The 11332-nt window shown below is 47.6% G+C and overlaps 1 protein-coding gene across 8 annotated transcripts in view; it reads left to right on the forward strand.

Annotated features, from left to right (window-relative positions):
* Nucleotides 1-11332, forward strand: part of CHRDL1 (chordin like 1) — a 134067-nt gene that overhangs the window by 100010 nt on the left and 22725 nt on the right. For 6 of the 8 annotated variants that reach the window (XR_005834594.1, XR_005834593.1, XM_040629112.1 and 3 more), the window contains exons 9-11: nt 1799-2008; nt 7710-7877; nt 9966-10055. Coding sequence is in view for 6 of the 8 variants with exons in the window: in XM_040629112.1 (XP_040485046.1) it covers nt 1799-2008; nt 7710-7877; nt 9966-10055 (468 nt within the window). In the remaining 2 variants the exon portion in view is untranslated. The remainder of the gene's footprint in view (nt 1-1798; nt 2009-7709; nt 7878-9965; nt 10056-11332) is intronic. The other 2 variants (XM_040629094.1, XM_040629102.1) reach the window with 1 other exon arrangement.

Here is an 11332-nt window from a genome sequence, read left to right on the forward strand (position 1 = left end):
AGGGAATCCGGCTGTGTAACACTCGGGGGTGGGGTCCTGCCTGCCCTTCTCCTTAGCTTTCCTGCTAACAGACGTGCCCCTCTGAGACATATCCGCTTGGTCCCCTGCTTGAGTCAAAGAGGAGAAGTGGTAGGACTCTGCCATTTTGAACTTGACTCCAGCCTAAATTTGCTTGACATAGACTATGTACCCATTTGGTCACATTGTCTAGAAGGGACTGTCACTGTCTTCGGAGGAGAGAGGAGGGGTGGGGGCAGGAGGGAGAACAACACATCTGACCTGTCTTGTCACATGATTCCATCCACAGCCCTGAGCTCACAGGCCATGTGTCAAGTCCCTGTTCTATCTCCCAGTAAGTTTGGGAGCTTCTCTTGTTTAGGTTCTCGGGTTCTTGGAAATCTTTGCATGGGTTGACCTATTGGAGCGCCTAGGACTCTAGCAGTACTTGCAAAGGATAGGAAAAGGCAGCCAACATCATCCATATTTCCAAATGTGACCCAGTGGACTTGATGAGAAAGAAATAGCCCAATGATTCATCTTTCTGAGGCCATTGTCTTGCGGCCAAATCACTCAGTTCCTAGAAACGCCCCAAGTGGGGCTGTTTCTCCCACCCTAGCCCTGCCTTAAGTGATACAACCCGCCCTAGAGATGTTGTTGATCGGGATGCCGACAGGTCTTCCTGGGTATGATGAGGTGATGGGAATAATGAGAAACACACCCAGTCCCAGTCATGGCTTAAAATCTCCAGAATGTCTCAACACTTTCAAAAAGGGAGAGAACTTCTGCTCAGCCCTCCCCATTTGCAGCCCAGTAGAGTTCTTATCCTGGAGCCTAGCTCCATGCCTTACAGTGGGAGCAGGGTATGTTTTGGTGGGTTTGAATTGGAGGATGTTCCTGTGGCCTCTTCCCTTCAGAGGCCCCTTGGCCTTTAGCTCTTCAGATGCTTGCTCTTGCAAGGAGACTTAGAAAACATGGAGCCTGTGACTTAACTTTCCCCCCAACAAATGTGAGACCACCAAAGGCTATCTGTGAGACAGGTAGTGATTCACTGCTGTAGAATCTCTCCAGCCACTGTGACGTGGAGGCCAGAGGACACTGCCTGAAGATCAGAGGCACGAAAGGCTCTTTCTTTCATGATCCTTTCCCTCTTGATCTCATATTAGCGCCTTCCTTCCCATTCCAGACGGGAGGCTAGTGCCATTAACTCCATACCCATCTGTGTTGGTGGATCAGACTCTCATAGCATGTGATATTCTGGAAGGACTTGCTTCAGGGTCTGGAAATACTGGCCCTTTGGGAAGAGCAATAGTTTCTGCATCTAGCGTCCCTGGGCAGCCAGCGTCCCTGGGAAATTTTCATGCCAAGAAGCCTATCCACTTGGGCCATACAGATCTTTTGTGAAACTGCAGGTATTAACACTAAATTCTACTGGAGGTTCCTTATCAGGTACCCAGGGCAGATGGAACTCTGCTTTCATTCATTGATACATTCCTCCATTTTCAGAAATATTTCTTGACGGCTCACCATGTGCTGGCACTTGTGAGCACCCAGAGGCTGCTGCTGACGGACCTGAATAGTTGCTAATGGTAGAACAGGAACTGAGCTGGTTTTTTGGTTTTGGTGGGGGGGTTGGGTTTTGTTTTTGGTTCCAGAGGCTCCTCTGTCAATGTACATCCAACAGCCATGAAAAGGACGAAGGATGCTTGATGTCTTAAGGGGTTCGGAGCTTGGGTTCTGAGCACACGGGGCCCATTTCAGTTCCCTAGCCTTTAATTTCCAGTCCTATGTTCTCTTCCAGTGTGCGTTTCCAATGGAAAGACCTACTCCCATGGCGAGTCCTGGCACCCGAACCTCCGGGCATTTGGCATTGTGGAGTGTGTGTTGTGCACTTGTAATGTCACCAAGCAAGAGTGTAAGAAAATCCACTGCCCCAGTCGATACCCCTGCAAGTATCCTCAAAAAATAGATGGAAAGTGCTGCAAGGTGTGTCCAGGTAAAAAGGCAAAAGGTGCGTTGGTTGGAAGCCCTGCCTTTGGTTGACTGAGACCCCCACAGAGTCCTTCTCAGTGTTCTTTGAGCATCAGAAGCCTAATCAATCTGCCACAGCATCTTAATGATACCAGTGCTAATAATGAACTTCATTCTCCCCTCTCTTGAAGGGCTGATAAGATGGTTCCTTGGAAGAAACTTACTATTCAGAAATAGACCGGGGGTGTGCCCGTGTCTCCCACACCTTTGGCCCCACGTAGCCCTAAGTGCCAGACTTCAGCCTGGCTTTCCCAAATTACAGAGAAATTGGATTATGAGGATTATCCAGAAGAAGAGTAGCACCTGTCACTGCTGTCACTCTTAAACTCATCAAACACAATCACATCCATGACCCCTTCGAGACAGGTGAGGTAGGGTGGAAGGAGTGTAGGTTCTGGGCCTGAGCGAAGTTGCTGTGTGACCTTGGAAATGTGATGGATCTGTCCTGGCCTTCATCAGCCTCATCTGTACAATGGAAAGCTTGGAGCAATTAATCTCCAAGCTCCCGTCCAACGCTACAATTTTAAAATGATCTTATTGCTCTATTAAAGATAAAACTGAAGCGTATTGGGCAACTGGCCCTGAGTCACACAAATCAATAATAAAACCAAGGTTTGGAATTCAGGTCACTTACAGCCCATTGTCTTTTCCAGGCCAGTAGAAAATAATGAACTGTTAAGAAAAAAAGCAAATGAATTAAATAGTGGCTTTAATGCCTATGAAGTAGATAAAAATATAGTCTGTAGTGTTGGGGTTGACTGCATTGGGCACTGGTAATCAAGCAGTCTAATCTTAGCTCTGCCACTGGTTTCCTGTGTGACCTAGAAAAAGTCACTGCACCTCTCTGAGCTTCAGTTTCCTTCTCTGCAAAACGAGAGGGTTAGAGTGGATAATTTCTTAGGACCTTTCCAGCTCCAACATTCCAGGAGTGAATGAGTGAGTCTGTTCCATGCACATGAATTTATCTATCATTTCTTATGCCTACCAGCAGTTTTATAAACACAGATGAAAAGCCAAAATTTTTTCAAAGTAGGCAGAGAGCTAAGTCCTGTATTCCTTCAGCTGAGGCAACCTCATGATCAGCAGGCAACCACGAACTTAGCCAACGTGTATTTTTTTGAGCATCTTCGTGTGGGTCAGTCCTTGCCCGACTTGTCTGCACAATGGAATCCCCCGGGAAAGCTTCTAAAACTACCTGTGTTCCATCCCCAGCAATTATGATCTCATTGATTTCAGGTGTGGCCTGGGCGGCAGAACTTTTAAAAGATCCCCAGGTGATACTAATGTGCGGACAGGTTTGGGAAGCCCTGCTGTGGGCCCAGGGTGGTGTATGGCCTTCCTACTCAAAGTGCGGTGTGTGCACCAGAAGCACCTGGAAGCTAGTAAGAAATGCAGATTCTCAGGCCCCACCCCAAACCAGCTGCACCAGAGTTCACATTTTGCCAAGATCCCCCAGTTGATTCCCATGCACGTTAAAGTATGAGAACCATTTATTTAAGGCACAAACAAAAGTTTTCTCAGTGTAATGACCCTCGTCTTCCGGAGTCAACAGTGGGCAGGATGTGGACAGGAAAGACAGGACCTATCTGATCTGGAGTCGAGAATTGGGGCATTAAAATTGATGAGGAACCATACTCATTAGGGGTAGGGAAGGAGCATATTCTGGGCACGAGACGGACATGAGGGCCACCCAAGCCGCAGTAACCTATGACGACTTCCACGTGTGTGATCTCACTGGATCCTCAAACCCTTTAGTGTCACTTCAGCGTAATTCCACCAACAGAGTTTTCTCTTTGGTCAAGGGTGGAATGCCTACAGTCATAGAAGTAAGACAACATGATAATTTCAGACAAAAACTAATCATTATCTAAACTACCCCAGGGAAGGTAAATCCTCCCCACTATATAATATTCCAATTTTGATCTCGACCCTTCAGACCAAATCCTGTTTCATTGTATGCTTAGGTCTTTAGTGATGCAGGTGATTCAAATAAGAAGTGAACACATCAATTGAACACAGAACAAGAATGGTTAAATAGATCATGGTATAGCCGGACCATGTCATATAATACGGCCAGCAAGATTTAATGGCATGGAAACATGTTTGTGATGGATCTGTTAAGTACAAAGAGCACGCTACAGAACAACATTATGATTCCACTCATGTTAAAAAAGAAAGTGTTTATAATACACTTAAGCCGAAACAAAAGGCTGGAAGGGCATTCGGCAGACGTTTAACGGTGGCTATCTTTGGAAGATTGAACCATATGCAGTTCTCATTTTCTCCTTTTGATTTATCTGCATTATTCAAATTTTCAACAATGTGTATTACTTTCGTAATTAGAAGAACAAGTTCTTATTTAAAGGACTGCCCTCCAGATCCCAACTGGCAAGAGGCTGAAAAGCCTGATGGACCAAACCTGTCTCTCTGGAAGAGCTGCTTTGCCACCCTCCTTAGGGGTGTGGGGATAGATACAGGACTTACGGAGCAGCATGGCAGGAGAGAGTTCCTGTCCCCTTCTGTGTACCTGTCTCTCAGCGAGCCAGACAGGGGTGTGTGCAAATTGAGTGACACCGGATAGTCACATCACCTCACGACAGTCACTAGCCACAGACGCCGGTGCGCCTGCTCCAGCTACTCAGAAACCCTAGTGCGGCGGGGAACATGTTCTCACTCATGCATTCCTTCTGGAAATACGTATGACGTGCCTACTGTCTGCAAAACACTGTTACCAGCACTGAGACAGAAAGACGCACAAGCCAGACGAAGGCCATTTACCAGCGTGGTCCTTACATCCTAGCGGAGAGGAAAGAAGAGGAACACAAACAACGAGGGGATTTTAGGTTGCGGTGGTACTGCGAAGAAAGACCAAGCAGGATCAGGGGACAGTGAAGCGGGGGAAGGTGGGCACTTTCAAAAGAGTGGCCAGGGGAGACTTCTGTGAAGAACTGATATTTGAGTAGGGTCCTGAGCAAGAGCAGGAGCAAGGAAGGGGAAGATCACGACAACATCAGCCTGTTAGAAAACACACGCCAGAGAAAAAGGGACAACGAGTGAGGAGGGAAGAAGATGGATGGAAAAAAGAACAGTAAATTCAGTTATTTGTGTTGAGAGGGGAAGAGAGAGAACTAGAATTCACTGATGATCCCGCCAAAAGTTTCATTCTAACAAATGATGGGAGGCTCGTCCAGTCACAAGTGAGGGCCAAAATAACGGATGGGAGTTTTCTCTCTCTCTCTCTTGCCCTTGCTCTGGTAGAGGCTGGCCTGGCCTTGTGCACCAGTGGCCACCTACAGGGTTGCGTAGGACTTCCATTTCCTGAAGGCTCCCCAACTCCTCCCGCCCTCACCGCACTGCCCCGATATCTGGAATTCCCATGATCACGCTCTTTTTGGTTTACAGCAGAAAACGCCTCTGCTGAGACTCAGAAGTTATCTGGGCGGGGATAATATGTCGCCGGTCATCTCCACTTCTGTAAAGAAATGCTTTCTCAATTTCTTAGTTCTGGAGAGCTCAGGATACGAGCATTCGCAAGGGAAGTGAAAATGGCTGGAAATGACTTGAAGCACAGCAGGCTTCCTTGGCAGGAAATGAAATGAGGTGAACCTGGAGCCGTCAGAAGATGAGAAAGCACCTTGAGGTGGAGGGTGTGGGATGAGGAGGATGTTGCCCAACGGTTAGCTTGAAAGACACACTTTGCTTACTCTTAATATTTTCAAACACCAACCAGGGTTGAGTCACTGATGGATTTTGTTGTTCGTAGAGCCCTTCTGCTGAGTAAATTAAACTCTTGGTGCAGAGGGGGGGCGTGCAAAATGACCCTTCAGAACGCCGGGAGAACTTTTAACACATCACAGGTGCTTACAGTGCCATCATGGAGATCACGTGGCAGTTCTAGCTAGTACTGGTGCAAAAAAATTTTTTTAAGGTTTTATTTATTTATTTGAGAGACAGAGAGAGACAGCATGAGCAGGGGAGGGAGTAGAGGGAGAGGGACAAGCAGACTCTGTGCTTGAGCGCGGAGCCCAACGCGGGCCTCAATCTCACGATCCTGAGATCGTGACGTGAGCCAAAATCAGGAGTCGGATGCTTAACCCACTGAGCTACCCAGGCATCCCTGGTACAAAAAGTTAAACAACTGAGCTCAGCTCTCATTCTAAAGGTGATAAAGACATAGAAATCCCTGTATACCCAAAGACCCATTTCTCCCACTTGAAAAATGCTAGCACACATCCCTTAATTACTAACATATCATCCAAAAAGACTGGCCCACTGAGCAATTAAATAACTACAAAGGACAACAGGAGGAAGGAAGCTTAGTTCTGGGAGGACCTGCAAACTCAGAAGTCCAACCTGGAATCATCAAGAGAAGACGGGTTTGGTCCTTACACTGCCAAAATGCTGGTGGGTGTGGGAAAGCTAATCAGGTCAGCAAGAGACGCACGAGAGCAATTTGATTCCAACCTCTGGTCCACATGCATCCAACTGGCTAACAGCAAGTCTCCCTAATTGGAGTCACAGATCCAAGGCACCCGGCCCTCGGTGCTTTCATGAGATAATCTTACAGAAGACTTCTGCACATACTCCAAGTTTTCGGGGTGTCCATGGCTTCTCTTTGCTGTTCCTGATTTGAGTGTACACTTTAAAGACACAGCTGAAGAAGGTGCTGATCACGAAGCCAGCAAGGAAACGTAACTCACGGATAACGAACTAGGAAGGAAACTTCTTTTTTGTTTTTTGGGTTTTTTTTTTTGTTTTTTGGATTTTTGGTTTTGTTTTATTTTGTTTTGTTTTGTTTTTGGGGTTTTGGTTTTTGTTTTGTTTTGTTTTGTTCTTTGGGTTTTTTTGGTTGGGGGCTGAGGAAAGAGGAGGGCGGAGCGGAATGGGAAGTATGAGGGGGCTGGTATCTTTCTGCCTGGAAGCTGAAATCCAACAGTTTAGTTTATACACTAAATGATCCATAGTTGAGGGATTTGACCAGTTTTTGTGTGTGTGTGTGTGTCTCCCAACCATTCATTTGGCATAGCGCACATATGACTAATCTGACATCTAGGTTTTGGCACTGGTGTTGATCCGGTATTATCGTTCCCCTTACAAACAAATCAAAGAGCGTTCAGAAATGTCAAGCCAATTTGGATAGATCCTTTGGGCAAGTATATGCACTTGAGTGAGTGTCATAAATGTTTTCTAAGTATACCTAAGTGATGTCAGGGAAGTTAACCGAGACACTCTGTCAGCCCATTTCCTGGGTCTCTGTTGGTAACACTGAGCTAAGCAGACCATGATCCGGACCCAGAATGAAAAATCCTATATACCCTGAAATGCCTCAGAGATTTGTACCTGGCCACATTCTTCATCCTCATGAAGGTCCACTCCTCTGTGGTGGTGGGTGGATCCGGTTTGCTTGGTGGGTCAGTGTTCTGCAGAGCTACGGATTCTGTCACGATGTGGACTTCAATGAAAGGTCATGTGTCCCTTTGTGATTTGGTGGCTGTTACAGGGTAGCCTAAACTGAGCCAAGGAACTATGGGTGGGATTTCTGTCTCCATGAGAATGTTTTCGTTGACTGTCCATGTTTGATGAGTGCAGGGTGTTATGAACAACGAGATACCTGAATGCCTAGAAGTTCACTTCTGGTTTTGGAAAGCCATCGCAAACCTCTGCTTGCTTCCTGATTCCAGAAGAACTTCCAGGCCAAAACTTTGACAACAAGAGCTACTTTTGTGGAGAAGAAACGATGCCTGTGTATGAGTCTGTGTTCATGGAGGATGGGGAGACCACCAGAAAAATAGCCCTGGAGACAGAGAGACCACCTCAGGTAGAGGTCCACGTTTGGACCATTCGAAAGGGTGAGCAAGACAATATTAATTCCTTATTATTTTTTTGTAAGAGGTGGGGGAATGGGGTTGGAGGGGAAAACTCACCTTAATTTTGCTTCAACCTATTCCTCTGTTTGGCTCAGTTCTCCTGATTGCTCAGAAACATGACTAACACATCTGTGATTATGACCTTTAACTTCAACCATGACCTGTCCAAAAAGTTAAGTATTGACCCTTGGGGTTTGTTGTCTTTCTCACACCAACAAAGGCTGGAGGAGTGCTTCTCCACCCTGGCTACACATTAGAATCTTCTGGGAGAGGTTTTTGTAAATACCAAATGCTTGGGCCCTACCCTCAGAGATGGCAGTGGCTCGGCCAGGAATGAGGCCTTGGCATAAGCATTTGTTCTGAAGGCTCCACAGGTGATTCTAATGTGCAGCTAATGTCTCGACCGACCAGACCATGGCCTACCATTCTTTCCACCACGAAGCTCAACCAACATGAAAATCCATTTGTGTGGTGCGAAGCTATGTCTCTCAAATCATGCTGTGTACTCGGGTGAGACACATTGAAAACATCATCCCCGTCCTCAGGAAGATTTGGAGTCTCACCGAAGGGACAATCCCAGTCATTACAGCCATCCGGTTCCTTTTCTGGTCCCTCACCCTGACTGTCATAGCAAGCTGCGTCGTGTTCCCTGTGGTCCTATAGCTGCTAGAGCCAACCCGCGGGTGCGAGGCTAGTGTTGGTCTAGTCTGGTCAACTTTTCTAGCAATCCAAGTGAAGACGTAAGACCTCAGTTGGGAAATAATGCACATCCTTTTTCTGCTGGCTCCTGCCTAAGGCTCGAGGGCGCTCAGACCTTGTTCTGCTTCGGCATCGTACAAGGAGCTGGTTTACAACACAGCTACCCGGCCCCGTCTAAGAGATGGGGATTCAGTAGGCCTTAGGTGGCACCTCAATGTGTCCCAAACAGCCGGTGATTCTAATTCGGGTGGCACTTGGACCGTACTTTAAGAAACAACTGCTCGAATGTGAGTGGGGCTTCTTCCTCTCCCTTTTCCCAGCCTTCCTTGCCTGAAAGAGTGAGTTCCTCCCCACCCCTGAAAAACAATATGCTAGAACACACATGTTTCTCATCCATGTTTATTTTTGCGCTATACCTAGGAATGTTGGTTTCCCGCCTCTAACTCCCTAGCTCCTCTGGAACTGGTCACCTAGGACTAAAGCCCTGTTCTGTTGGCTTCCCTAGCAGCGGACCCACTATTTTCTGCTCCACACCTCTCCCTCCCTAGAGGCATGTGGATGTTTTTCAGCTTGCTGGTGTAGATCTCAGTGACCTCTTGTTTAGTGCTGGGCGGCCAAGGGCTGTGCTTGGTGAGCAGAGAAACACCCAGGCTACAATTACATGGTCCTCTCTAGACCCCCTGAGGATTAAGTAGGCTGGTAACTTGTTGCTCCTTAACTGCAAGGCCGTTTATAGTTTGGGTGTTATTCCGATAAACACTTATCAGGCAAAGTTGAGACTGTGAGTACCTGCTCCCCACCCCCCACCCCCGTTTTGAATTTCCCCATTTTCTGTAAGGGAAAGCTAAAGGAGCTGTGAATATTTCCCAAAGGAAAATATACTTTTCAGTGAGTTCAGGAACAGGGATGTCTTCTCCGTTTACACAAACAACCTGTCTACAGTCCCACTGCTGGCTCTCCCTGCTTGGCCAGAAGGGCAGCCCAGTGGTTTGGCAGGGACAAATAATCTACCTGGACTCAGGGGCAAGGGCAGACTTTCCAATACCGTCTTTGGCGGTAGAAGCTCCCACCAGCACCCATGCTTGATTCCATGTGGCTTTCCCTAGGAGGGGGTCCCATGGTCAGCAACACTATCTTCCATATCTCTATCCTCTGGAGAACCAAGGGGAGGCCAGTGAGCCAAGGAGACAGATGGAGTCAATTATAACCCTTGAGCCATCCAAGTTCCTGGTTAAGCACATTACACAGCCCAGCTCGATACTCCTAAGCCCCTGTAATGAGATGATATGCTCAACCCAAGCAGAAAAAGGGGGTGGTGGTTCCAGATAGAGAGGGCCTGACCACCTGCCCCACTTTCTCACTTGGCCCCAGGCATCCTCCAGCACTTCCATATTGAGAAGATCTCCAAAAGAATGTTTGAGGAACTCCATCACTTCAAGCTGGTGACCAGGACGACCCTGAGTAAGTGGGACCTGTCTTTCTTTACTCCTCCCTGGAAAACACCTCTGGGCTTCAATGTAGCAGAGCCCCCCAGGAAAGTCCCTTTGCATTTTCGGTGAATGTCAGCAGGGCTCAGTGTCAATGTCAGAGGATGTTCTGTCTCTTCTCTGGGGGGCCTTAGCAGCGGAGGGGGTGTCTGAACATGAACTGAAAAGCTTGGACCGGGTGAAGACAAATCCTGATGTGGTCTGAGCAGAAGCTACCTCGAGTCAAGATTTCCTGACTATCTTTAATGAGCACTGCTAATCCCAGAGTCTCCAGAGAGTCAGAGAAAGCTCACAGGATTCTGGGGCTGGTTGGTACGTTTGTGGAGACGTCCCATCCAGAAGGATAAGTCCTCTGGTGGTGGGGACAAGAGACAGAGAGAAAGGGAATGCATCCCAATTCAGCAAAGCTCTGTTTGACTCTTTGGAACTGCCTGCCCCTAAGTGGTCCTGTTTCTTTAAAAGCATCCAGGCACTCCCTCAGACATACCTGCAACTCTCCCTCTTTCTCTGCAGGCTGGAGCCTAAGGACTAGATACTGCTAGGCACTAGGACTGGGGTAGGGGGGGGAGAGCAATTCTGAAGGAATAAAAGGCCCAGAATTTCTATCCACAGGGAATACCAATGGGCAAGACAGAACATGAAAATGTCTTCTCAATGAATCAATGTAGTTCCGAAGAGTTAAATACTTAAGTACTCGGGGGAAATCTGCAAGGAACAATGAGACGAGAGCCAGGTGGGCTTAGTCAAGGAAGGCTTCGGGGAGGAGGTGTGTTTTGAAAGAGAAGGGTGTGATGGGGCAGCAGGTCAGGAAATCCATTCAGAGAGAGGGTGCAGCCTAAGAGAAGACTCAGACAGGAGCGAACAAGAAATGTGGGGGTGGGCAGCCCTGGAAGAAGCCAGGGAGAGGTTCATGGAGAAGGCAAGTGGCGTGGGTGGTTGCTGCAGACTCACAAACGGCCTAGCGAGATGAAAACGGTGCTTCGGAAAGATGACTCTTGGCTTTCGGATGGATTTATTACCTACCCACTTTGATGAAGCCATGTTCCAAAGAGCCCAGTATGCCCTGCTGAGAAGTTGGACTTGCTTTCCAGACCTGAGAACCCCAGGGGGAGGGTTTTAAGCAAGTGCACGATGCATGCAGATCTGTTTTCTTAGAATGGAGTGCCCGCTGTGTGGAGTGAAAAGCGAACTCTCAGCGGTAAGTAGCTGGTGGTCCTCTGAATTAGGAAGCTCTTATACCATAAAACAACA

This window comes from Ursus maritimus, assembly GCF_017311325.1.
Source record: "Ursus maritimus isolate PB19 chromosome X unlocalized genomic scaffold, ASM1731132v1 scaffold_X1, whole genome shotgun sequence".
Classification (NCBI taxonomy): domain Eukaryota; kingdom Metazoa; phylum Chordata; class Mammalia; order Carnivora; family Ursidae; genus Ursus; species Ursus maritimus.